Source organism: Alligator mississippiensis, chromosome 3 (genome assembly GCF_030867095.1).
Source record: "Alligator mississippiensis isolate rAllMis1 chromosome 3, rAllMis1, whole genome shotgun sequence".
In the NCBI taxonomy this organism is placed as follows: Eukaryota; Metazoa; Chordata; order Crocodylia; family Alligatoridae; genus Alligator; species Alligator mississippiensis.
The window spans coordinates 176,276,775-176,304,048 of NC_081826.1; the positions used below are offsets into that span (position 1 = coordinate 176,276,775).

The 27,274-nt window shown below is 48.0% G+C and overlaps 1 protein-coding gene across 5 annotated transcripts in view; it reads right to left on the reverse strand.

Annotated features, from left to right (window-relative positions):
- Positions 1–25,055, reverse strand: part of FOCAD (focadhesin) — a 290,506-nt gene extending 265,451 nt beyond the window's left edge. For 4 of the 5 annotated variants that reach the window (XM_006266820.4, XM_019480766.2, XM_019480765.2 and 1 more), the window contains exons 1-2: positions 22,800–22,907; positions 154–243 (exon numbers count right to left, since the gene is read on the reverse strand). In XM_006266820.4, the coding sequence (XP_006266882.1) occupies positions 154–210 (57 nt within the window). In that variant the 5' untranslated portion in view covers positions 211–243; positions 22,800–22,907. Of the gene's footprint in view, positions 1–153; positions 244–22,799; positions 22,908–24,795 lie in introns of those variants that run through there. The other variant, XM_059724664.1, reaches the window with a different exon arrangement.
- Positions 25,056–27,274: the final 2,219 nt, after the last annotated feature.

Here is a 27,274-nt window from a genome sequence, read left to right on the forward strand (position 1 = left end):
AATAACCAATATTCACTACTTAAGAAAACTCTGCTAGCTGTAATGCCATCTATGACTATGGGGAAAGTGAGGGAAAACATTCTTTTGGTCTCCTCTACTGAAGTAGCACAGTAGGTCTTTGGGCCAAATGTTTGTTTGACAAAGGAGAATTACCTGTGTCTGAATGAGCGTGTTAGGAAATTCAAATCGCTTCTTGATATCTTCTGACATTTTTACGTCTTTCAAATGCTACTAATTCAAGTCCTGCAACAAAGATTAGGAAAAAACACAAACATGTTGTTTAGTGCAAACTAAGAAGGTATATGTGATAGGGCAAGGGAACAAGCTTATTCGCACCCTCCCCCTTACCGGAGCGAACACGTTGACCTGCTAGTGTGCAGACTCACTGCCCAAGCTGGCAAAGATCAGGTCTTTTGCCCCTCTGCAGCAGAGGGCAGGGGGTGAGGCCAGTACTCCCACCCCTGCCTGAGCACGGCCTGAGTCAACCCAGAGTGGAGGCTGTCCTTTTCTGGGGCAAAAAGCAAACCAGTCCATCCTTATAACCAGCTCCACTGGAAAGTGGAGAAGAAGCCCTGCTGACAGCACCAGGGAAGCCCTGTGCAGGACACTGCGAAAGCCGGGGAGTTCTGGCTCCACTGAAAGCTTTCCCCAGTGAGCAGGTTCCCCTTCAACTGCAGGAGCCAGAAACACAGACACACTGGAAGTACTCGACCCTGGCCAGCTGGAGCACCACAGAGGCAGCTCAAAGACTGGGACACGAGTGAGAGTGAGGAACCCTGAATGAGAAGCTGAGTGAAAACCGAGAACTGGTGAAGCAACCCAAGCAGGAAGACTAGGATTGAGTACGTAAGAAAGCACTCTGACTCCAGCCTGGAGATTGCATGCAGTCTGAAGCACTCCCAGCCTGACACAGGGCCCAAGGACTGACCAGACAACTTGAAGGTTTGTGGAGGGAGTGTATGGGTGGAGGAGCCCCCAATAGGCCCTGTGGTCCTCAATCAGGTTGGTGTCCATTGGTAGCGGAGACAGGGCCACCTCCTGTGGGCTATCATGCCCAAAGAGGGAGGATACATCAACATCAGACTGGGCATCATAAAGACAGCGATGCCGCACTTGTATGACAGCAGTGGCTATATACATTAAAATGGACCAGGCTGGCCAGCACTACCACCCCGGCAGAGCAGTAGGGCCCCAGTGGAAGAATTCTAAAATTTAACATGAAGTCATGGTGGGCAAGTCTGGAAGTAGGGCCAGAACTTCCTGCCGGGGTTCACTAACAGGTAATCAGCTGGGTGCAGCCATAACCTGTTACAGAAAATTACATACCAGGAAAATGCAGTACTGAAGATTTATTACGATACACTTGAAGAACAAAATCTAAGCCTACAAGCACTGACCAAATATATGGTCATCCTGCACATGAGTAAAAAGCACCCCCCTCACCCCAAAAAAGTTAACTGATTGTCCCAAATTCTTATGAAGATCTTGAATAACCAGCAGAGGCAATTTCCTGCATAAACAACTTGCCTACAAAACAACCATTTGCAAACTTAACCTTGATGGATCATGCTTCATTACCCAAAGTATTTGCATGTTGCAAAATCCCTATGAGCCCAATTCTGAGATGCCAAATACTTACCACTTCTGCACAGGAAAAAAAGAACTTGGGCCAGGTACTACCCCTCCTGTCCCCAAGGATAGAAACAAACATTACACATAAACCAGTTTAAGCGATCAGAAACTGGTTTAAACTTGTAACAGAACAGACATTCAGTGTACATAAACCAGTTTGAAAACGGCTGAAACCGGTTTGAGATAAACTGGGTTGAATGTAGTATCAGACAACTGATTTGGGTCAAACCGGTATGGAATGTCTGCCCCAGACCCCTTCCTGGTTTAATTTAAACCAGACTCCCCCATCCTGGCATGCTCTCTCTGCTCCAAAGAGCTGAGCTGGCCCCTCCCCTCTACTCCCTTGCTGGAGCTCTAGCAAAGATTTGCAGGCACAGAGCCTGGCTTCCTCCTGGTACTCCCCCCACACCCACTTCTCAAGCAGGAATCCCTCCCTCCTCCCCCCCACAGCACAGACAGTAGCCATCATGTGGTATACTAGCTAATGCTGAGAGGTGTCTGTGTAAGGCAGACAGGACAGTATATTTAGGGCTTTTTGGAGCTAATCTATAGGCAGCTGGCAATGTCCCTACTTAGAATGTTTCCTTGCAAAAAGTTGTTTAAGAGCTTAAACTAATGAGGGGCTTTTCCTGATGGGGTGTAAAATGCTGATAACAGAGATGATAAATGCTCTGTTATTAAGGGGGGGGGGGGGGGGGGGAGGGACCCTCCCACCCTCCCTAATCAGAGCACCTTGCCATGGCCTGGCCCCTCAGCTCAGCATCATGGAATGGAAGAGAGGGCTGCTCTAGCACCCCTCCTCCTCCCACTTCTAGCCTGAGCCACTGCAGACACATGCCTAAATTTCCTCAGTTCAAAGGAGATGTCTGTACAGTTACAAACTGGTTTACCCTACCCAGGTTAGATTAACCTGAAAAGATTGAATTAATTCAGGCTCACACTTTTTGAATATCTGTCCCTAGCCCCAATGTTGGGGGCCCAGCAACACCCCGTCCCAACCTCCAGTGTTTCAGGACTCCACCAGAAAGACCGGCTCAAGACCATGTGGAGGCATCTGAGGTCGGAGCACTGGCACCTCTTGGGCTACATCATCTGAGGTAGAGACCTGAGGGACGTGCTTGCCACAAGGGCCACGAAGGGGTCTAAAGACTGCTGGATGGATCACCGACTTGTGCGCTCGGTGATGAACACCCACCTGGTGCCAAGACACCGGAAGACCCAGAAGGCCGCCCGGAGATGGCTGAACATCGCAGCTCTGAAGGACTCTAGATAGTGGGAGGAGTTCCAGGCCCAGTTGCATGGTGCACTGGAGCACATCCCTACCAATGGTGACATCTCCATCCAGGCACACTGGGAGCAACTCAAGTCCGCTGTTCAAGACGCTTGCGCCCAGACTATTGGGTTCACATTGCAACGGAACCAGGACTGGTTTAATGACAATGACACTCAGATTCACAATCTCCTCGAGCAGAAGCATGCAGCCTTCATCACCTGGCAAAGCCATCCACCACCTGGCAAAGAAATCCACAAACTCAGAAAAAGATAAGCATTGTACCACCAGCTGAAGGCTGAGGTCCAACAATGCATCCATGACATAAAGAACAACTGGTGGGTGGAGACGGTGTGCACAATCCAGGGCTATGCCAACCAGCATGACATGCGTAACTTCTTCCAGGCTACCAAGACAACCTTTGGACCCCGCTCCATTGTACAAAACCCCCTCTGATCACAGGACAGCTCCCAGCTCCTCAAGGATGATGATGCCACCTGTCTGTGCTGGAACGAGCATTCTGAACCAGGAGTCCACTATATCAGAAGAGACCCTGCAAGCCATCCCGCAACACCCTGTGGTGGATTCCCTCAGTGATCCACCAAACATCAGAGAGCTGAAGTACGCCATCCAACAGATGAAAACCAACAAAGCCTGCGGGCCAGGTGGTATACCCGCAGAGGTCTACCATGCAGGCGGCTTCCAGCTCACATCACAACTCCACCAGCTTATCCTCTGCCTTTCGGATGAAGAAGACATCCCCGGGGATCTCAAGAACATGACCACTGTGACCATCTACAAGAAGGGGGACAAATCTGACTGTGGGAACTACAGGGGTATTTCCCTCCTGTCCATTGCAGATGAGATCCTAGCCCGCATCCTCTTGAACCGCCTTCATCCCATCACTGAGAAGATCCTTCCGGAAACCTAGGGCAGCTTCTGACCATCCCAGGGCACTGTGGACATGGTTTTCGTTGCCAGGCAGATCCAAGAAAAATGTTGGGAGCAAAATCAAGAACTGTTCCTCGCCTTCATTGACCTGACCAAGGTGTTGGATTCCTTAAAACATGAAGCTCTATGGATCATCCTCCAATGCCTTGGCTGCCCACTGAAGTTTGTCACTCCTACATGGCAATATGAATGCCACTGTCCTGACTGGAGATCTGAAACCAACACCTTCCACATTCGGACCAGGGTCAAACAAGGTTACGTGATCGCCCCCACTCTGTTCACCATCTATCTGATCGTCATCATCCACCTCATCCGACATGATCTACCATCTGGTGTCAGTATCCAGTATCAACTGGGCAGGAAGTTTTTCAATCTTGGGTGCTTCCGGGCAAAAATGAAATTCACCACCAAGGACATCCACGACCTTCAGTTTGCAGATGACTGCTGTGTAATGGATCACTGTACAGGATGTGCAAGCGACCCTAGATCTCTTCAATGCTTTGTATAAGAGACTTGGCCTGTCCTTGAACGTTGCCAAGACAAAGGTTCTCCACCAACCCTCCCTGGGCCAGGTGAACATCCCTCACACTCTCTACATAGACAAGGAGGTTCTGGAGTACGTGGAGCATTTTCCATATCTCAGCAGCCACCTCTCTCAATGGACTACTATCAATGAAGAAGTCCAGCACTGGGTCAACTTCACCAGTGCCACCTTCTTCAAGCTGCAACAATATGTCTTTGAAAATAGAGATCTGCGGAAGTTTACGAAGGTCCTGGTTTATAAGACCATCACACTAACCACCCTCATCTACTGCTGTAAAGCCTGGACCACCTACCAACACCACATTAAGACCCTTGAGAGCTTTCACCAGCAGTGCTTGTGTCAAATCCTAGGAATCAAATGGGAGGACCGCGGGACCAGCACAAGTGTCCTCCATGAAGCTGCGTCCATCAGCATTGAAGCCTTGCTCTTGAGGAATCAACTCCAATGGACAGGCCGCTGCATCCGAATGTCCGAGAACCACCTCCCTCATCAGATTCTCTTCTCTCAGCTCTCTGTTGGCCAACACTCAAAGGAAAGCCAAAGGAAACAGTACAAGGACATGCTCAAGGTTGTCCTCAAGCACAGAAGCATCCACACCAATGGCTGGAAGGAGCAAGCTGCTGACCGTTCGGCGTGGCACCACCTGGTCCACCAAGGCACCGATCACTTTAAGGCCCAATGACTCGATACTGAGGTGGAACGGGAATGGCAGAGAAAGAAGGAGACCAACCCGGGGCTGCAAATCCCACTCCCCCGTGCAAAAAACATGCCCCCATTGCTGAAGGTGTACATCCAGAATCAGGCTCCTCTGTCACCAGAGAACCCATCAAGCCTGAAGAACGTCATCCTGGACTTCAAGGGACCACTGACGATTGCAAATCTAGCCTTGACACTCAGCATGTAATACCATATTTACTCATTATAAAGAAGGTCTAAGGAGCTTTGAGTCAGGCAACTCTTCAATCATGCAGCCAATTCACATACATCCTGGCTTTCAGTATGTCTATTAGTTCTAATTTTGGTCTTCCCACACAGGTACTGCCATGCAACATGCAAAGGGCTTTGACAACCAAGTGTTGGACCTCTCTGGGACCTACATTATGCAAGACAGAATGTCTGCTGCCTTTCAGAGTAGCAAAGGGAAAGGCTAGGAGTAGAAGTACAGGTCCTAGGTAGGAATTTAGGTAATGGCCTCATTCTGCAAAAAACAAGCAAACAAACAAAACAAGTCCAGGTTACAAATCAAAATTCAGTAAATGGGAACAAATGGTTCTCTCTCAGATAACCTCAAAAAATGCGTAGGTCAGTGATTCTCAACATTTTTAGACTCAAGGCACCACTCGAACAATGCAGATAAAAAATTAATGTAATACACACATATGCGTGCAGTTTCCCTTCTTCGCATGTAGAACACTAAAATCTACACTCAAACTACTGTGCTGTTATTGCTTGACAAAAATTATGCAGTCACCCTACACCACTGACCCCAATGCTATGAGCATGCAAACATATAGTGTCCTAGTAAGTACCTTCCTTTAGTAATCAAAAAAAAGAGATAGTCTCATCAGTTGGAAAAGCTATATTACCACGATAGGGGAAGTATACTTTCACTTTGTTCATTCTTCCTACCCAAGTGCAATGGCATAATTAACATGGACTCGAAGTTTTCACCCAGCTTCTGCAATCAGGAACAAGAACATAAAAGGTGCTTTAAAAACAAACAAACAAACAAAAAACCCCACTTAGTTCCAAGCATTTGAATTTACAGATGTATCCCAGGTATACTCAAATAAGTACTCCTACCAAACTGAAGGGGAATTGTTAGCTGACAGGTGTGCTGTAGGACAAACTGCAGACCACTCACAATTCCCACCTGTCCCTATAGAACCAGGCCAGGACAGTTAGGGAATTTAACTATGTACAAATGTATTAATGTATGTACAACGTACAGAAGGAAAGGAATAAAATTCATAACAATGTATACACACACACACACACACACACACACATATATACTCAACACATTATTTATACATATGTAAATTGCTATACATCTATAATTTACTTCTGGGGGATTGCTCTGAAGGGCCTTGAACCTATACATGTAAGTAAGGAATCTGGAACAGGCAAATACAAGCAAGTTCAGGTAATCAGCAAACACACATAGGCACACCCAGATAAATACTGGCAATCAGAGGGACGTGTCAACAAGGGGGTTTCAACAAGATATATACATATACACACATCCCACAAATAAAAAAATGGTTATTAATGACAAAATATGAGGCAATGGATACAAAATATAAGGCGCATACCCTCCTTCACAGTATCAATATCACTGTGATTATTAGAATCTCCCCTAGGGGAAAAGAACATGGGCCCAGCTCCTGAAAAAGAGGGAAAGGGCAAGGTCCTCAATACCTCCCCGCCCTCCAAGGCACAGCCAGGACCCTTATCCTTCAGGGCCCTTTCACAGTTCCCACCCCCTCTTCCAAGGGGTTTCCTCCCCTGTGGGAAACCCTTGCCCAATAACTCATGACTCCAGGGCCATAAAGGGGGATCAGTGCTCTTCCAGCTAAACTGCTCTTTGCTGACAAGCCTCTCAGGTCCTGGCTCCATCCCAGCTGCCTGCCTGCTAGTGGTCCCAAGCAGTCACGTGCTCCTGGAGGCTACTGCCTTCTCCTTGGGGCTGGAGGCCCGGGCTGCCTCACGTGATGCTGGGGCTCTGTCCACTCTGAACCCTTCATGTAGCAATTGGCCCCATGCCCTGGCCCCGTGCCAGGGCTTAGAGACCCAAGCCACTGCTATCCGCTCCCAGGGTCTGGATTCCACTGTGCACCGTACCTGTGCACCAAGGCCCTGGCCATTCACCAGAGGTTACAAACGCAAGCTGCCTTTCGTGGCTCCCAGGGTCCAGCTCCATGCAGCAGTGCCTGCAATGCAACCTGGCCGCACACCAGGGGTTACAGACCTGAGCCCCTTGCTCCCAAGGTCTAGCTCCGTGCAGCACTGCCTGCACCAAATCCCTGTGCACCGCTCTGCGCACCGTGTACTGGAGTCGGAGCCGACTTCTGCTCCCCACCGCCGTGGGCAGTTTTCTGGAGCTCTTCAGGGGCAACAGGAACCACCCCCAGTGGGTAGCTCTTCCTAGCTCCGCTCCATTTTGTCCCTTGGTGCATCTCCCTCATGCTGAGCATGCAATTTATTTTATTCACCTCGGAGGCTCTGCCCACTGGTTTCTGTCAGACCTGGTAGAGCAGGGTCTCGAACCAGGTTCAGGACTTTTTCCTGCTTCGCCCTGAGCAGGGGCAAGGCAAGCTCCTACCTGCCTTTCCCTCAATTGGTGGATGGGCTCCACCAATCCCGATGCGGATTCATAGATTGTAGAGTCGGAAGGGACCACAATGGATCATGTACGACCCCCTGCCCCAGCAGGAAAGAGGACCGAGGTCAGATGCCCCCAGCCAGGTGACTATCTAGCCTCTTCCTGAAGACTTCCAAGGTAGGTGATAGCACCACCTCTCTTGGAAGCCCATTCCAGATCCTGGCCACCCTTACTGTGAAAAATTTCTTCCTAATATCTAACCTAAATCCACTCTCAACTAGTTTATACCTGTTATTCCTAGTCACTTCCTGGGGCGCCCTAGTAAACAGCGCGTCACCTATTCCGCATTGACCTCCCCTAATAAATTTATAGACAGCCACAAGATCTCCCCTCAGCCATCTCTTGTGAAGGCTGAAGAGATTCAGCTCTCTCAACCTCCCCCCATACGATCTATCACGAAGGCCACTAATCATGCAAGTGGCCCTCCTCTGGACCCTCTCCAGATTCTCCGCGTCCCTCTTGAAGTGTGGCGCCCAAAACTGAACACAGTACTCCAACTGCAGCCTGACCAGTGCCGCATAGAGGGGGAGCATCATCTCCTTTGATCTATTAGTCATACACCTGCTAATGCAGACAAGGTGCAATTGGCCTTGTTGATAGCCTCATTACACTGCTGGCTCATGTTCATCTTGGAGTCAATTATGACTCCAAGATCCCTCTCTGCCTCCAAGCTGCTGAGAAGGACACTCCCCAACCTATAGGTGTGCTGGGTCCTCCTTCCCAGGTGGAGTACCTTACATTTTTCTTTATTAAATTGCATCCTATCTCTGCCCATTGATCCAACCTGTCCAGGTCGGCCTGAATCTGCTCCCTGCCCTCCAGTTTACTATCTTTGCCCCATAACTTGGTAACATCAGTGAACTTGGAGAGGGTGCTCTCCACGCCCTTGTCCAAATCGCTGATGAAGATATTAAATAATATCGGTCCGAGGACCAAACCCTGCGGGACCCCACTGCCCGCCTCCCTCCAGGCCGAGAAGGAACCATCCACCACCACTCTCTGGGTGCAGTCCCTAAGCCAGTTGGGGGAGGCTGCCAGGCTGTTCTGGTAAGTCCACCACACATTTGCTAATTCAAAGGACTACCACTAAAATATAATGTACAACACCAAAGTACTACCTCATCTCTATGACATAGAACTCTGCCATTTTCCCACAAGAATCCTAGAGTGCTCTTGTACTTAAGTGGCAACTACAGTATATGCATCATACTTTTTCTCTTACCCATCTGCTGGCAGTTGGAGAGGCCCTCTGTAACCAGCGACTGGACAATTTGGGAGTTCAGGAACAGTGGTGCTTCTTTAAGGAGACAATTCTTGCTGCCCAAAAACAAGCCATCCCCACACGGACAAAAAGCAGGAAAGGAGCCAAGAGACCCCCTTGGCTCAGTGGGGATGTTAGGGAACTATTGAAAGAAGAAATACACAAGTAACAGAAGAATGGTTCAGCAGCCAGAGAGGAGTACACCCATATCACCAGGGCCTGCAGATACGAAACACAAAAAGCCAAGCTGGCAGCCAGAATGAAGGACAACAAAAAGTCATTTTATAGATACATAGGGAGCAAGAAAAAAGTCAGGCTCCACTGTGGGGACCCCCTACTGAATACTCAGGAACAGCCCACAGTCAATCCCTGCAAAAAGGCAGAACTACTTAATACCTACTTCACATCAGTATTCCTTAAATCAAATGGGGGCTGTTCATCTGACCAGAGGCCCAGGGAATATAGGGAAGACAACAAACTACATGAAATCATTCCTAAACAGGTGAGGGATCTCCTACAACACTCGGACGTTTTCATGTGTGCCAGGCCAGATGACCTGCACCTGAGAGTCCTGAAAGAACTGGCTGGGCTTATAGCAGCACCACTGGCAAAATTGTTTGAAGAGTCGTAAAACTCAGGAGTGGTCCCTGATGGCTGGAAGAGGGCCAACATGGTGTCCATCTTCAAGAAAGGGAAGAGGGCTGACCCTGCAAACTACAGACTAGTCAGTCTGACTTCAGTCCTGGGTAAAATTTTTGAAAAATTTGTTAAGGAGGCCATCAATTACAAGCTGCTAGCAAATAGGGTGTTAAGAAGCAGCCAGCATGGCTTTGTTGAGGATAGATCATGTCTGACAAACCTGGTGCCCTTCTACAACCAGGTAACTAGCCATCTGGATGAGGGACATGAGGTTGATGTTATTTACTTAGACTTCAGTATAGCCTTTAATTCTGTTTCCCACAGGATTCTTTCAACCAAATTGGAGAGTATGGGGCTGGACCAGTCTCCAGGGAGGCAGGTAGACAACTGGCTTAGAAACCAATCCCAGAGAGTTGTAATTGATAGCATGGCCTCATCCTGGAAGGCCATCTCCCGTGATGTCCCCCAGGGATTGGTGCTTGGACCCATGCTCTTTAACATATTTACTAATGACTTGGATGAGGGGGTGGAAAGCTCAATGATTAAGTTTGCAGATGATACCAAGCTGTGGGGAAATGTAGGCACATCAGAGGATAGCGTAAAGATATAGGATGACTTAGCCAGACTGGATTTAGGCAGACTGGATTTATGGGCTGAACAGAATCAGATGAGGTTTAACAAGGAGGAGTGCTGGGTTCTTCATCTGGGTAGGAAGGACCTTCACCATAACTACCCAATGGGTGGTAGTCCACTGGCTGGCACAGCATCTGAATGGGACCTGGGGGTCACAATAGACTGGAAGATGAACATGAGCCAAAACTGCAATGAGGTTGCCAGAAGGGCAAATAGAACTCTGGCATGTATCAGCCGATGCGTGGCCAACAGATCCAGGGAGGTGCTCCTCCCTCTCTATTCAGTGTTCGTGAGGCCAAAGCTGGAGTAGTGTCCAGTTCTGGGCACCGCACTTCAAGAAGGATGTGGATAAGCTTGAGAGGGTACAAAGAAGGGCCACCTGTACGTTCAAGGGCATGGAGGGGAGGCCCTATGAGGAGAGACTCTGGGAACTGGGCCTGTTCAGTCTGAGTAAGTGAAGGCTGAGAGGTGACTCGATAGCCGCCTACAAGTACATCGGGGTGAGCATCAAGATCTAGGGGAGCAACTCTTCAGGAAGGCACCTCAAGGGAGGATGAGGACAAATGGGCATAAGCTAACAGAAGGTAAATTCAGACTGGACATAAGAAAAAACAACTTCTCTTAAAGGGTCAGCAGAATCTGGAACACACTCCCAGCAGAGGCGGTGTAGTCACCATCCTTGAAGGTGTTCAAGATGAGGCTGGACAGGCATTTTATTGAGCTTGTCTGAGCCCAATAACTTCCTACCCGTGGCAGGGGACCAGACTTGATGATCTTGCAGGTCCCCTCCGGTCCTATGCTGCAACCACAGGGACAACAGCATCCCTTAAAGAAAACAGGTGTTCTGCAGGGGAGCTATGCTGCTGACACTTGGGTTCTTCATCATTTGATTACATTTGACTTCATTTAATCAGAAAGACTGACTCATATGTACGTATGTACACATTTTACTCCATTCCACAAAACATCTATGTGGCAATGGCTACAGCAATTGGTCATATGGAAAAATACCAAAAAATAATTAATTTGTTGTTGCTGTGCAAGAATGCAGAATACAACTGTGTTTAGCTGTGGAAACAAGGAAGCTTGTCAGTGCCATGTAAGTGATAAGGTTTTTCTATTACCCATAAGCGCCATGCAAGCTACTCTAAAGCACAGTTTAAGAACCTCTGTCCTAACAGATTCCAGCCCATGCATTTGGAACAGAAATTGACTTCAAATGAATAACTGGAAAGGTGTTTTAAATCTTTAAAAAAAATGTTTATATAAATTCACAACCTCACTACAACTGATCCTAAATCACTACCATTTTATAAAAGATTCCTTTCCAGAAGGGACCCGCATTCCCATAAAACAAATGTAAGTCCCTCATGGAAGTTTATGCATCTCTGATTCAGTTAGTCTAAGATGGTGTACATGTACCTCTACCCCACCTTCTGCCTGACTTCAGACTAACATAGCTAACTACCTCTCTCCGCAAATAAACCATCAAACTCCAGGTTGGAAGTTACTTCCTCCAGAAAATCCCTTCTACTACTCTGCCCATTAGTCTACCTACTACACAAGAGTAGGTTATATAGTAAATAATTTTTATCTGTAAGAACACTGAAGTTGTTAAGGTCCAAATTGCTCATCTCAATTTAGACACATCTCCCACTCAAGAAGCTTGGGAGTGTGTTGAATGCAGGTTAGCAGCTTGCCTTGTTAAGCATTAAGTAATTACATTTCACATACCACGACTAGGTTTTTGTTTGTCCTGAGACAACAGCGTTGAGACAATAGCATTTTCCTACCATGACTGCTAAAGAGGTACTTTACAAAAATCAGCCACCTAGAGAGCAGGAAAAAGGAAAAAACACACAAAGGATAAATAAAGACCATAAGACTCCTTTGTTTGTTTTTCCCAACCCAGCCAATTTGCATGAGCAGTGGCTTGATACTCAACCTATCTGCAAACCAGTAAAACAGTGAGACAACAATATTAGTATAACCTTAGCATATCCCATCATTCAATTTAGGATTTTTAACGAGTCATTTTCCAGGGAGCAGAAGGAAGCATTACAGCATACTCCACTTTGATGAATACTGAATAAGCAGATAATTTGCTTAATTGCATAATATACCACCAGTCTTATGCTTCCACTGTAACAGACATGGGTTATTTGCATATCAGTAAGTGGATAGAGCTTTCTGCCCCACTGTCTACTGCAGAAATTTTCAACCAGGGTGCCACTCTGATGTACCATAAGACCTATTTAAGGGGGCCACACAGTATTGCACAATATTAACAGTTAGGTGCGCAAATGTATATACATGATTCACAAGATAAATCCAGAGATTTCATACAGGAATCCTTAGCGTAACAAACAGTCTGACCTGCTATGGTCTTTCTGAGCTCTTTGCAACAGAAATAGAATGCTCTATTATTTTTCTATGGACAAAAAAAAAAAAAAAAAAGCTGGCATTTTCTGAGGAGTGCCTTGGGTCTAAAAAGGTTGAGAAAGTCTAGTCTACTCTGTAAGGCAAATGCATTTTGTTTTAGTGCATAATTAGTAAAACTGACTAATAGCTGTCAATTTCAAAGCCTCTGAAGCAGCCCTGAACTGACAAGTCCTATCAACTTCAAGGCTGCTACTAGGAGGCACAAGGTGTCTTAAGACAGTATGAAAAGCTCAAGACAAGGCTCTAAGTGCCTTGGGTAAGTGCGCAGCCTTTTTTTCCCATTCCCAAGCTACATACTTACCTATAGTATGCTGTATATTGCATCTAAATTGAATGAAGCTAATTGACACCTTATGGAAAAATACTCTTTACACCATTCAAATAAGAGTTCCCACATATCTAATGCTGCTTTTTACTAACCACTGAGCAAAACTGAGTTCCCAAGTTCTCCTGACCAGTTATGGTCTTACAACCACCCTTTTCCCTTTGTTAAATGTTTTTTCTCATGCCTGTCACTATATGCAAGACCACGCCCCAAAACTACCCAACGCACACATAAAGAGAAATTAAGAACACAGACTGTATCCAGAACATTTACTGTCAAATGCACAAAGTAAATGTAGAAGAATCAGAGAAGAAAGATTTTCTTCCCAATCTCTTCCACTTATAATAATCTCATTGCTACTTCTGGCAAGAGAAAGTTCATTTTTTCAGAAAGCAATGGAAAAAAACAGAGATGTTGAAGATGATTTATTTTATGTATTAGATGCATCTCTAATAAGTTGACTACTTACTACCATATATTAACCATAAACATATATAGAGCAAATCTAGGAGTTAACACAGTTAAAGTTAGAGCAAATTCTAGGAGGAATAAACACAGTTAAAGAATGTAAATCAAAGTTCTGCTGACCCAAAGCAATGTTTCCAGTAACTACTAACAGTGCAGGGCCTTTGACACACAACCAGTCAGAGTCAATTATACTCTCACAGTGCAATCAAATTCTCAACCTGTGCCAGGTGCTTCCCAGCCTTAAATGGTGCAGTAGGAGGGGACTGCAAAGATGTATTTGTACCATTTGCAGTCTCCCCACACTCTAGATTCAGCCAGGATCTGAATATTGATCATTGGAATAGCCAAGAAAAGTCCAAAAGCTGTGATAAATTTTATCCAGCTCTTTAATCCCACTCTACCCCCTCCCACCAAAAAATCATAACTAAAGCTTCCTCCAAGAGGCTCCAGCCATCCTCCCTTTTCTTTGTAAATGCCAGTGCTGACAATAGTCTGCAAGTGTAACAGAAATGGAACATTATGCTAGGTGTATGCCAGTCATGGATTTCCCTTATACTTAGGAAGTCCCTGGGTAATTCATTAAAATGGCTTACCAGCAGAATGGCATAATGTACCCAGATCACACCGGAGGACCCAGCTCCAAATCTCAGTCATGGTTTTAGTCTGGTCTATACACTAGCAGTTCAGCTATTTCCAATTCCAGCTCAGAAAGACCTATGGTTGGAAGCACTCACCGGCTATGCAGCAGCTAGTAGGGCATCTGGGGGCTTGTGGCAGAGCCCCCGCCCCATGCAGTGCAGGGCAGCTGCAGCCCTCATGGGTCACACCTGCCCCCCCTGCAGGTTGTACCTGCTCCCCCTGTCCTTTGTGTGTCATACCTGCCCATCCCCTGGCAGACCCATGATCCCCTCCAGCCTACTGGACCCCCAACCCCTCAGCTAGCCCCCCATCCTGACTTACCTGATATTGGACAGCCATTTTGAATCAATTTCACCTCCCCCTAATGCCCCCGAATATTTGTACTTAACCACTCTGAGCAGCACAAATGTTGATTAGTATTAGTACTAGCTTGACTTTGGAGCAGTCACATATCTAGACCGGCAGCGGGCTGGAGGACTGAAGGTAACAAACCCCTCCCCCATGTCCCCTGGCTCTCCCACCCACCCACCCACCCACTTATTTGTGGCTGCCAATGCTGTCTGTCCCAGAGGAGCAGGCAGAGAAGGGTTAACACGGTTTATATAAGGCAGGGGCAGGCAATCATTTTGGGCAGAGGGCCGCTTACTGAGTTTTGGCAAGCCATTGAGGGCTGCATGACAGGCAGCCCAGGGCAGATAAATATTAATTTTGTAAATTTTTTAGGGGCCCCAGGGGCTGGACAGAATGGCTTGGTGGGCCGCATTTTGCCCACCCCTGATATAAGGTGTACACCTATAGCAGGAGCTGGATAACACAGATCACAGATAATCGTTCCCTGGAGTGACATAACTTTGAGCTGCACAACAAGTGAGTAACACCAGTTTCAGGTGTTAATGTGAGGACAACCCAGGTGTTAAGAGCTTCAGGAGCCACTTAAAATTAACATGTAACAAGGCCCTCACTTCCACCATGACACAAAATTAAGAAGGAGAAAGCTGACCCACACAGGGAATGGTCAGATTAGGTCCCAAATGCTGAAGGACTGGTGCTATTTCCCTCTGCAATGATGAGGTTGGTAAATATCCCTGGCTTTGACAACCAGCTCTGGGAAGAAGAGGGAGGAAGGAGCATAGAATCCAAGAGGTCCCTTCCTCAGAGCATCAGGGCTTTCTGCTCTTTGTTTAGGTCAGAGCAGGGGGTCTCAGCTAGAGGGATGCAGCAAATAGCTACACAAACCTTTTAAGGATGTCACCAAAATTAGCCCCTTGAGATGCAGACACCTGCTGGTGATTTTCAAGACAGACTCAGAGGCTAAAAATAAACAACCAGTCTGATGTGGCTCCAACAAGGCTGGGATATGACTCGCACCAAAGCAGACACAGCCCATATGCTTACACACAAGGCTTAGGCTAAAAACAGGCAACTAGTTTCATTCGCACCAGAGGGTTTTGGGACACACCAAATCCAGACAAACAAGCTCAATGTACCCTGTTAAGCCCCACTGAATTACTGGAATTAACACTTTGCCTTGGAACAATCCAAGTGCATGCCTGGAGCGGGGGAGCACGCGCTCTCTCAGCTGTGAAGCCTCTGCCCACAGAAAAGGAGCATGGGCTCTCCCTGCTGTGTCGCCCACCCATTTTAGCCTGTTCCTGTCACTGGAGTGGTCCCGCACTCTCGTGCTCTGCAAATGGGATCAGATCCAAACGTCCCTAAAATTTATATAACTTAACTTCCATTTAAGCCGAGTGAATAAACAGGTGGACCACACCTGTTCTAGGGGGAGTCATGGACAGAGCCAAAATGTCTCACACCAAGCTGGTTGTCTATTCTTCCCCTTAAATGTAGCATTAGAGCCATGTTGCAGCAGTGACTGTCCAAAAATTATGCAAGAGGCAAGGTTTTCTTAGGGCCCTGCTACACTTTCAAAATAAAGGTGAATAGAAACCAGCTATAGAGTTGTTAGACATTTTCAAGCACTAACTTTCTAGTTGGTCAGCTCTTTTTATAGCTGGAGAGTAGGGCTGTACGAGTCTTCAGATCCCGCTTCAGATCCGGAGCTGCTTCAGATGCTTCGGGTCCGAAGCGGCATGTCCGAATTGAAGCAGGGTTCCAGCAATGGTATCCAGAGTGGGTCAGGGGCATCCAAAGTGCTTTGGATCTGCTTCGGACCCGCTTCGGCCATTTTGAGGCACAATTAGAAGAGGGAGGGGGAGTGGGGGACGGACGGAGAGTGGGAGGGGGAAAGGAGGGGGAGCGAAGACTGATGTCTGTAGGGAGCCAGTGAGAAGGATTTCTCCCTAGCTACCTTTCTAATGGCAGCATCTGTGGGGTGGGACTAGAAACAGCATAAAAGCCTCTGTTTCCAGCCCTTCAGTACCTTTTGCAGCTCGTTCCCTGTCAGCAACTGTGTGAGAGAGGAGCACTCAGACTGAGACTTGCTTGCTCCTTTTTCTTGTTATGAAGGAGTAGTTAGGATTTAGCTTAGCTTAGCTATTCTATTCAATTATTATTAGTATTACAATTCAATTTATTTCTTTGAATTTGTATTTTCTCTTTTTTTCTTGGAAACTTTGCAAAAAGAAAGGAGTGTTTTCCCAGCCCGTGTTAACTATCACTGTGCAGGGAGGCATAGATTGCTTCCACGCATGCAAACACAGAGACCCACAATATAGAAAAAAAAAAAAAAAAAAAATCACAGCACAAGACAGACAGATATTCACAACAGAACAAGACACACAGATCATATCCTGAGTGCACAAAGAGACACAGATAATATATTCACAGGAGAACAAGACACAGATATTCACAGGAGAACAAGACAGACAGATATACAAAAGGATTCACTCACACAGCGACCTTTTGCAGCACAGGAAAGATCAATATGAAGCGTGCTGGAAAGGCAGGTGCCAGGTCTTCTAGCAGGGGAGGGAGAGGGGGTAGGGAGAGAGCTACAGCTGCAAGGCCCCCATCCCAAACACATACACATTCTATTCCCAAGCAGCCATGACAAGAGTGCTGCAGGTGGAAGCCAAGGCAGTGGGAGCAGTGTCTGCACCTGCCGTCCCTGTACCTGCACCACCTCCACTCAGTCCAAAAGTGGGCACCAGCAGTGGAATCACTACCTCCTCCACCCCAATTTCAGTTCTCAGTGTGAATCTCCCACTGCCAGAGGAGGAGCTGGAACCAGGGATACTGAGCGCGCTGGCTCAGGCAATTCTGGGGACTGAGGAGGAATCAGAGTTTGTGCTCCACACCCCTCAAGTTTCCCCTAAACCCAGGTCCCCTCTGGAAAGCAGCACCTCGGAGGAGGCTGAGCTTGTAGAGGCAAATGGCTCAGCTAAGGCAGCTCCTCCTGCTGTTTAGCCTCAGCCTGCTGAGAAGGAGGAAAAGGCAGAATCCTCACCCTCAACCCAGAAGCAGGGGAGTGGTGTAGTGTGGGATCATTTTGAGGTGGCAGATGATCCCAGGTTTGCCATCTGCCAGCACTGCCGAAGGCACATGAGCCATGGCAAAGACGTGAGACACTTCACCACGGCCATGCTGCTGCATCTGAGGAGGCAACACCCCCTTGCCCTTCTTGCTGCTGCTCAGCCTGGCACCAGTGCGAGTATGCTGATAGGGAAGTCCCCCACTCACACCAAAAACCCATATCCCCCAAAAGCAGAGGCAGGCCACCCTGGACCAGTGGAGGAAAGGTGGACAGAAAGGGGGGTGAGTTGCAAAGGCAAGCGAGATCACCCAGACTATTGGAGAGATGCTTGCTCTGGATAGCCAGCCCTTCTCCCTAGTTGAGCGGCCAGGGTTCAGGCAGTTTGTAGCACTTTTGGCCCCATCTTACAAAGTGCCTGCATGCACCACCTTTAGCCGGATGGGGGTGCCCTCCCTGTATCAGGCATGCAGGGAGTACTTGAGGGAGTAGCTACACAAGGCAGAGCCGCAGGTAGCCTTGCACTTCACTTCTGACATCTGGAGCAACCAGGGTGGTGATCACGCTTACTTCTCCCTCACAGGGCACTGGTGCACTCAGTCAGGTCGTCGGTGGGCTCTACTGCAAGTCGACGTGCTGGATGAGTCCCACACGGCAAGGGAGATCATGGGGGCCATGAACCGCATGGTACAGGGGTGGCTCATTGGGCAGGCTGAGCTCACCCGCGGCTTCATGGTCACTGACAATGGGGCCAATATGGTGAAGGCTGTCCATGTTGCCAATTTTGTTGGCATCCTCTGTGTGGCACACAGGCTGCACCTAATAGTGAGGGATGCCTTGGAAAGGGACAGGGCTGCTGGTGACGGCACTGAGACCAGTACTGCTACAAGCCAGCTGATTTCAAAATGCAGGAAGGTGGCAGGCTACTTCCACCGCAGCATCACGGGGGGCAAGATGCTGCAGGAGAAAGAGCCAGAGCTGAGCATCCCGCAGCACAGAATCATGTGGGATGTGGAACCTCAGTGGAACTCCACATACGCTCGAGAGGCTGGTGGAGCAACAGAAGGCCATCCATGAGATGGCCTTCTTTGGGGAGATCGGGATCAGCGGCCCGCTGAACAGAGCTGAGCGGGATACCATTTCCCAGATGTTGGTGGTCCTCAAGACCTTCCTCGAGGCCACCAAGACCCTTAGTGCTGGCCTTCCCTGCTCAGCCAGGTGATCCCCCTAGTGAGGGAACTGGAGAACCAAATGGAGAAGTTCCAGAGGATCAATGTTGCTGGCTGGGGCAGGCCACTGTCACTAGGCATGCAGGCACTGGTGAGGCGGCTGAAGGAGGGCATCAGGAGATGGCTGGATCCCTTGCGGTCCAGTACAGTCCACATGATGGCGGGCATGTGTGACCTGAGGGTGAAGGGGAGCATGTGCACTGGCAGCCCCAAAACCCTTGATCACTGGACACAGGTACTGGTGAACAAAGTCCAGGAGGCTGAAGTGCAGAGACGAGGGAATGTGGAAGAGGGGGATCCACTTTTCCGTGCCAGCACTCCTAACACCAGCACCAGTACCAGCACCAGCCAATCTCCTCCACACCAGCCACTGTCAATGTGGGCCATGGGCATGACTTCAATGCTGGGGTCCAAACGCAAACGCACCAGACCCCAGCATCGGGCAGGTAGCGCCGAGGATTCAGTAGCTACCTATCTCACTGAGAATGTGGAGCCTTTGGACTGCAACCCCTTGGCCTACTGGGCAAACCACAGGCAGGTGTGGCAAGATCTGGCCACAGTTGCCGGGCAACACCTGTCCTCTCCACCGACCAGTGTTCCAAGCGAAAGGGTGTTCAGCATTGCTGGGGATGTTGTGACACCCCACTGCACCTGCTTGGATCTTACGTTGGTGGAGCAACTGGTGTTCCTAAAGGTGAACCTCCCACTGCTGGGGTTCCCCAAGCTCCACCTACAGACAGACCAAGTGCCACCCTCCTCACTCTGTCTGTACCAATTTCCTTTTTTGAGTTTTTGAAAAGCCAAGTAATGCCCCGCTTTCAGCTGGAGGGGGGCACTGACTGCATCACCAGCCAGCAGGGGAAGAACATGCCCCTGCTGAGCTCATTCCCCTGCCAGGATGAACTTGGAGGTATGGGATTGGGGCTATGGAGAAAGAGGAGGCCCCAGGTCCTGGGCATGACCACTAAAACTGCACCCTGCCAGGGTAGGGAGGCCTGGTGGGACAAACTGCTGGCAGCATGGCAGCCCCGTAAATGCCAGGACCAACAATCCCCTCGTGAAAGGCGGGGAGGAGGCATCATAACCTCTAGCTAATGTACTCACACACAATGTCCTGGCTGGGGAAAGCCCAGACCTGTCACATCTTTGACAAGCTTGACACTTGCTGGTTGCAGTGCAGTTGCGAGACTCCTGGTGAGCTCAGCTTAGCTGCCCGGAACACCAGCTTTAGGGTTGCAAACCTCTTTGTTAGGCTGAGGATGTACCAGCAGGTGGTCCTGGATGGAAGGAATAGTAAAGCCAGAGGCTGGCCTGGCGCACAGTGCAGGCAAGAAAGCCAGTCAGTGAAAATGGAAATAGAGGCATCATGGGGGGAGAGACAAGTTATGTGGGGAGGAGGGGGGAAAGGCGGATGTCACAACACAGCTAAAAGTGCAGAGGTGCCTGGGGTGTCAGATATCCGGCAGGTCGCAGTGTGCCAGAACTCCACTGTCTATATGAAGTCCATGAGTTTGTGTACTTACTACCTAGGAGGCTGATGAAGTGCAGTTCATAGGCCCGGCTATGAAAAGTGGTTTGCATTGTAATTTCTTCCTTCTCAGGATCAGGCCTGAGAGAGTGGAGGCAGAGTGTTTTTTTGATGAGGAATGTGCCCCCACAGGTAGTTGGGTTTTGTTGTTTTTGATAAGATTCTGGTGTGCAGTTTGTGGGGGTCCACAAACTGCACACCAGAATCTTATCAAAAACAACAAAACCCAACTACCTGTGGGGGCACATTCCTCACCAAAAAAACACTGGAGATAGTTGGCAGGTTTTGTGTTTTGAGCTGTAGGAAGTTGGCTTCAGTTCTGGTGATGAGGTTAGGCGCTTGTTTGAATGTACAAACCACTTTTCAGAGCTGGGCCTATGAACTGCAGTTCATCAGTCTCCTAGGTAGTAAGTACACAGACTCATGGACTCAATATAGACAGTGGAATTCTGGCACACTGCGACCTGCCGGATATCTGACACCCCAGGCACCTCTGCACTTTTACCTGAGCTGCTACATCCCCTTTCCCCCCACCCCAGCCTGTCTCCCAGCGAGACGCACACATCAGGCAAGCTTTGTGGCCTGGCAGAGCCCAGCAATCAAGCCTGCACTAGATTTAACTCCCCTGTGCCCCAAGACAGACACAGTCGCCCAAGCACCCACCCACATGACAAGTTTTGCCTGTCAGCAGCTTGGGGTGCAATTCCCCCCAAACCCCGGCACTGATCTTCTTGAAACTTGGCAGGCTTTGTGGCCTCACCCGGGGCTACCACCCCTGCAGTTTTCAGGGCCGTGTGATGTAACACGCAGATATGACAAAAGTTTTGCTTTCAAGAATTTGGGGCACAGTTCCCCCCCAAGCCCCTGCACCGATCTTCTTGAAACCTGGCAGGCTAGGCTACAAGTTGCACCCAAATCGGAACTAAAATAACAAAGTTATAGATATTTAATTTATCCCCCATTATAACCTATAGCCAGATAGCCAAGGCAGCTCCAAAGCTTCGGTGCCACTTCAGCCAGATCGAAGTGGCAAACCGATCCGGGGCTCTGGATAGGATCGCAGCCATCCGAAGCGGCTGGATCCGAAGCTGGATCGGATCATTACCAACTCGCGCAGGCCCACTGGAGAGTCATTTTTATTGTGTGCTCAGTACTTTGCACATCCAGTCCACTTATTGTGTGACCAATCAATGAACTGCTTGATGGTTCCTGTGCACGCTAGGCCAGTCTTAATTTACTGCATGACTGACCAGTGAATTGCATGCTCATTCCTTTGCATGTTTGGCTGGTCTCAATGTATACTGCGCAGTTCACTGGTGCAATATGTAATATTGGCAGGGCCCATGGGGCAGTATATCATCCCAAACAACTCAGTAGAGGTGGGATAAAGTTAGACAAGCATTTCCAAGGCCTGCCAGATGCTCTTCATCGAAAGCTTGTCTAACGTCATCCCAAAAACAGCACCATCGCAAGTCTGGCTTGCGGTATCACCCTGCAAAACCCTCACCTCTCTAGCGGAATCACCCTGCAAAACCTCCGCCTCTCTGGCTGGGCTTCTAGCCTGTCTTGGCTATCCCAGCCCTCTTCTTCTACCTTGGCATGGAAGGCCATGACATGCGTCATTCACCCACAACCTGAACAGAAAAGACAGGCAGCGTTGCCAGGTCTTAAATATTAAATTATTGTACTGGAAGCTCCAAATGATTATATTCACTGAAAAACAACGTACACTGAAAAAATATGCAAATAAGTCATCTTCTTACTTTATATTGCTCACTGTAACTTTGCAGTGACTGAGTGAGAACTGGGTCATCAGAGCTGAAGCACTTATTTATTTCCTGGCTAGCTGTCATAAGAAAGTGCTGACAGCAAACCTAAGTCAGTTAAGTTTCCCTGAGTGACTTGGGTTTTGCACATATTGTATCCATGAAATGCCTCAAAAATTATGGTACATACCATATGATACATACCCCTGAAACATGGTACATTTTGAACACGTTTGCTATTATTGATGATACACCCTACAAGGGTCGAAATGATCGTGTAAACACGGTAATTATTACCGTACACCTGGCCGCAATCAAGATCAAACAAACCTTCCCCCTCCCCCTACCGCCCGCACTGGCCTGATGTAGCCCGCCTCGCTGTGGGAAGCGCATCTGATTGGTCGTCGCACACGGAGCTTTTTCCAATAGGAGCGATCGCACTCAGAACCCCCTTGACACGCAGCCGCCATTGCCCCCAGGCGCAGGGCTGTGGGGAGTGTTTCCCCGCTCGCTCCGGTCCCAATGCGAATCAAGCCTTCAGCAGCGGGTTCACACGGGACCCCCCACGGTGCCCAAACCGGTGTGACGCGTCAACCTGGGAGGAGAGAGCCAACCACCCCCACCCAGCGATTCTCGATGCCCTACTGCGCCACTCACCTGCCGCGGCGACGCTTTCTGCCAAGCGCAGTTACGCACTACAGCGGCTTCTTCCTCCCCGAGCTGCCAAAGGAAGTCCCCGTAAGAGTCTTCCCCCTACGGCGCTACTGCGCATGCCCGGAGTGGGGGAGCATGCGCTCTCTCAGCTGTGAAGCCTCTGCCCGCAAAAAGGCGCACGCGCTCTCGCCGCTTTACGTCCCGCTTGTCTTTGGCGCTGGAACGTAGCTGGTCCCGCGCCCTGCAAGTGGCGATCAGATCCAAATGTCCCTAAAATGTATATATATCCCAAAGTGTAGACTTTAAGAATAATGCCAAAATAAAAGGGTTGACAGCGAGCGTTTTGGACCCAGGGCTTCGTTTGGGGCTGTGATGAGACCTCATAACTTGACTGTGACTTACAGAGCTAAGTTTTGTGTTCCCCAAGGTTTGAGGCCATTTGGGGTTTTTGTTTCACTCAGACAAACAAAACATCCTAAACAAAAGGATAGGAGTAGCTTTGTTCCTTTACAACATTCACCGGAAATCAGTATTTTGGTAGGATTCCACAAAGTTGTTGAAGGCCCGTATTCCTGAATAGCAATTTTGTTTGGAACAGATAGCAAATTTTATGCTGCAGGGGTTGATTATTCCCTATGGTCTTGACATTTTCCTCTAATGCACACCTCATGCTGGCCACTGTCACAGAAAAACTAGTGGACTAGACCAGCCGCTCTGGCAAGTCCTTTGTTAACAGGCCTTAAAAGCCCATTCTTTGGAGTAGGGGACTTCAGGTCAGGCTGAGTTTTCAAGGTAGGTTTTCAGGGAGTTATGTATTGTAAACAGAAGCCATCCAGTGGAATATTTTAACCTACTTGTTAGGGTAGAGAGATCTACTTACTTCCTTGTGGGTCTGGGCTAAGATGCAGCCCCAAGAACCAAGGCATAGGCATTCTTGCATCAAGTAAAAGACACCGTTTTATGCCACTACAAAGACTTTATCCAAATATTTTGGACTAGAAGGCTTCCTAGCAATAATGAATGTTTTAACTGCAAGCTTTTCTCATAGTCCCCAGGAGGTTCTCATTTAATCCTTCCTTGAACTAGCAATAGGTAAGTGAAAAAGAAACTGATTTTTTCCAGCTATTCTTGTTTCTAATTATTGTAATTTATGTCCCTTTGATCGCAGATACTTTGTGGAATGCCTCAGCTCTATCCATACTTTGCCCTTGAAGTCTGATAAGATATTTGTGATGCAACAATCTTGCTCTGATGAAATGTCTGATTCTTCACAGCTTTGTACTTTGTGGAGTCAGGGACTTCCGCAAAGTATAAAATGCCTATACCAGTTTAAGAGCCCGATACAAAGCATAGTTATCAATAGAAAGACTTCCATTGACTTCAGTACACTTTGGATCAGGACCTTTAAAAAAAATGCTGTAGTGTAGCTATATAGGAGCCAGCTGCAAGACAAAAGGGCAGATCTCCAGAGAAGTAGATGGGCAAACTGTAGCAGATGAAGGCAGGCTGCCCTTTAAGTTGAGGGAAGACACCTATACGTGGTCAAGGGATCACTTGACCAGAAGAGGTGGAGTTCTGAAAGATTTAAGCTCCTGAGCCACAAGAGCTAGCCTATCTTAGACTGTGCTAAAAGAAGGTGGCTTTGGTGCAGACTCTTTAGTGGGTTATGGAATAGAGAAAGGTCCCACACAACTTACTGATTTGTTTGATGTGCCTGGATGGGGGAGTATTTAGTTGATCGCACAACTTCACAAAGATTGCACACTTAATTCATACAACACAATTTTATTTTAAATTTCTTTGCTACGCATATAACACTGCTTAGCTTTAAGAAATACCACAAACATTGAGAACACAATAACTACGTATATCAGAAACAATGCTCCAAATGCACTTCCTTCCCAAACAATGTTATAAGAATTAATATTACAAAAACAACTACAATTACAACTAAACGTTAAATTTGAGTTAATACTATTATTTTTCATAATATACTTACAATTCCAGAATTCCAAGAAGCCAAACACCTAAATATGGTTTCATTCTTCAGTAGTACAATTTAATGGGCTGGCCTCAGTAGTACGGTTCAATGGGTTGGCCTCAGCAGTGATAGGAACAAGTCCCCTTCCTTCAGTCCCTTTCGGGCACTCCACGGCTTCAGCGTGAACTAAGAGATTCGTGTTCACAGAGAGGGTGGTTCAGGTGATCAGTCTGATCCGGCCTACACTTGCGATTCTTCCTTCATTGTTCTGCAAGTGAGGTTACCTCCAAATTGAGACAGTAGGTTACAGTTTTTATTGAGTGAGTTGCTGTCTTGGGCCCCTCCTACCCAAACCTGTCACTACTCCCAAATTTGGGCTCGGATCTCTCTTAACAGCTTTGGGGAATTTCCACACTACTGCAGTGACCCTTCTTTACAACCTCCTTTCGAAGGCCCCTGGGGTTTGATTTCTTGGAATGTGGGATGTTTGCTTAAGGGTTGTTTTTATGTTAACCTTGTTAAAGGCTTCTAGAGATAAAATTCAAGAATTAAGATGTTGAGCAAGGCCAGGCTACACAAACAATGACTTAGATAAGAAGATGAATCTTGTCTTTTTTCTAAACTGGCTAATGGGCATTTATTACAAGCCTTTAGATTACTACCTTCAATATGACACACACTTGGGTAGAAGTGAAACTGTGAGTAGGCTCAGGAGAACCAGAGCTGGGAGAAGCCACGCAAACAGTATAGGAGCTGGAGAGAGGCATTCAGCCCCCGTTGATGTTGTTGATTGTGTTTTTTTATTATTGTGGGCTGTTAAACACAGGAGGACTGAGCTGTGGCTATCAGGTTGGACAGGAGGCCATGTAGCAAAGTGTCTGGGGCACTGTGGGTGGCAATCTCTGCACTGAGCAGGAGTATGACTGGGCTAAGGCTGGGAAAGCTGAAGCCTGAACAGAGGTGGGCTAAGGCTGTGATAATTAGAGCTAAGGCAGAGGGATTGAAGCCACAACGGGGCTAGGAGTCTAAAGAGAAGGTTGAGGCCAGACGGGCCATGGCTGGGAACTGAACAGTAACTAATGCTGAGGCCCATAGCTGGGATGAGTGGGCAAGGGCCAAAGGTGACCTCCAGAAGAAAGGAGTCAAGGTTGTAAAGGCCAAGGTCTAAGGGGGTGGATGGAATTGCTAACTAGTAGTGACTAATTCCTATGAAGCTTGGGTGTGGCTATGGGGGAAGCCATGATTAACATCTCTAAGGCAATTTAGTGCTCTGAGGCATGGAAAGGGCCATGACTGGTGCCCATAGGACAGGACAAAATCCAGGAGAACATAGAAAAATTGGGTGGCAAAGTAAGGGTCCAGAGACCAGCAATCAATAGGACCAAGAGTCTGGCTAGGTCAATTAAAGATGACCAGGATCAGTCCAGGACTCAGAGTAGCCTCCCATTTCATATACATCATGGTGGGGCAGGCAGCTGGAGTGGGGCAGGCTTTATGTGGCCAACAGGGGTTGCCACAGCCAACATCAGGGACCAAACCTGCTACATAGCCATAACCTCATGCCCCAGTACTGTTCTCAGGCCCTCGGTAGCAGAAGAGCCTGAAAGCAACAGTGGGGCATGTACTCAGGATGCCTCTGAGCTGTCTACCATACCCAACAGCTGGGCTGAGGCATGTGCAGCATAGGAACTAGCAAGCTAACAGTAGTGAACTCTAAGCATATTTGATATCCTTCCTCACTTTTCACTAGGCTGGTGAAGTGTGGTTGTACCTGTCTCTCAAAAGCCTACTGACAAGGAAGTCTCCTCAGATTTGGAAATCTGCTCACCACTATATCTGCAGCAAGCAGTACTGGAGTCCTTGGAGGTTTCTAGGTTGGCAAAGGCTCCAGCACAATCATTTCCCAAGCACTCTTCCTCGGAAGGGCTCTGTTCTTGGAGACTTCCCTCACCATCAGCCAGGTCAAATGAGTGCAGCACTGAAAATCTAGCTCTGTTCATTTACTAATCGGGCTTTCTCCCAGGTGGTAGTGGCAGTGAGGTACCTGGCTTTATTAACCTTTGCCCTATCTGCTGTGGAAGGGCATCTTGCTTCCATACACTTTTCATCGGGGTGGTACTTATTCCAGAGGCCTTTTTACCCAGCCTTGGTAGTCTGAGGTCCTGGATCTCATTTATGTCAACCAAGTACAATGCCAGGGGCATAATACCATCAATATGGGGGGAATCCTATCCCAAATGCACTTTTAAAAAAATGTTATTAAGGGCTTTCACATTTCATCAAAAACACAGATCCTTATGGGTATCTCCTTTGTGTGAAACCTGTTTATTGTGCTAAGGTCTCTGTGCTAGCATCCATTATTTTCCTTGCCTGGCTAAAGGGAGCAACACAGAAGTAGTAGGAAAACTCTTAACAGATGCATAATCTGCTGTCAAAGTGTTACCTTTGATTGTCGGGTGTCTTGGCTAAAGGCTTTTCAAAGCTTAGAATGTTGTTC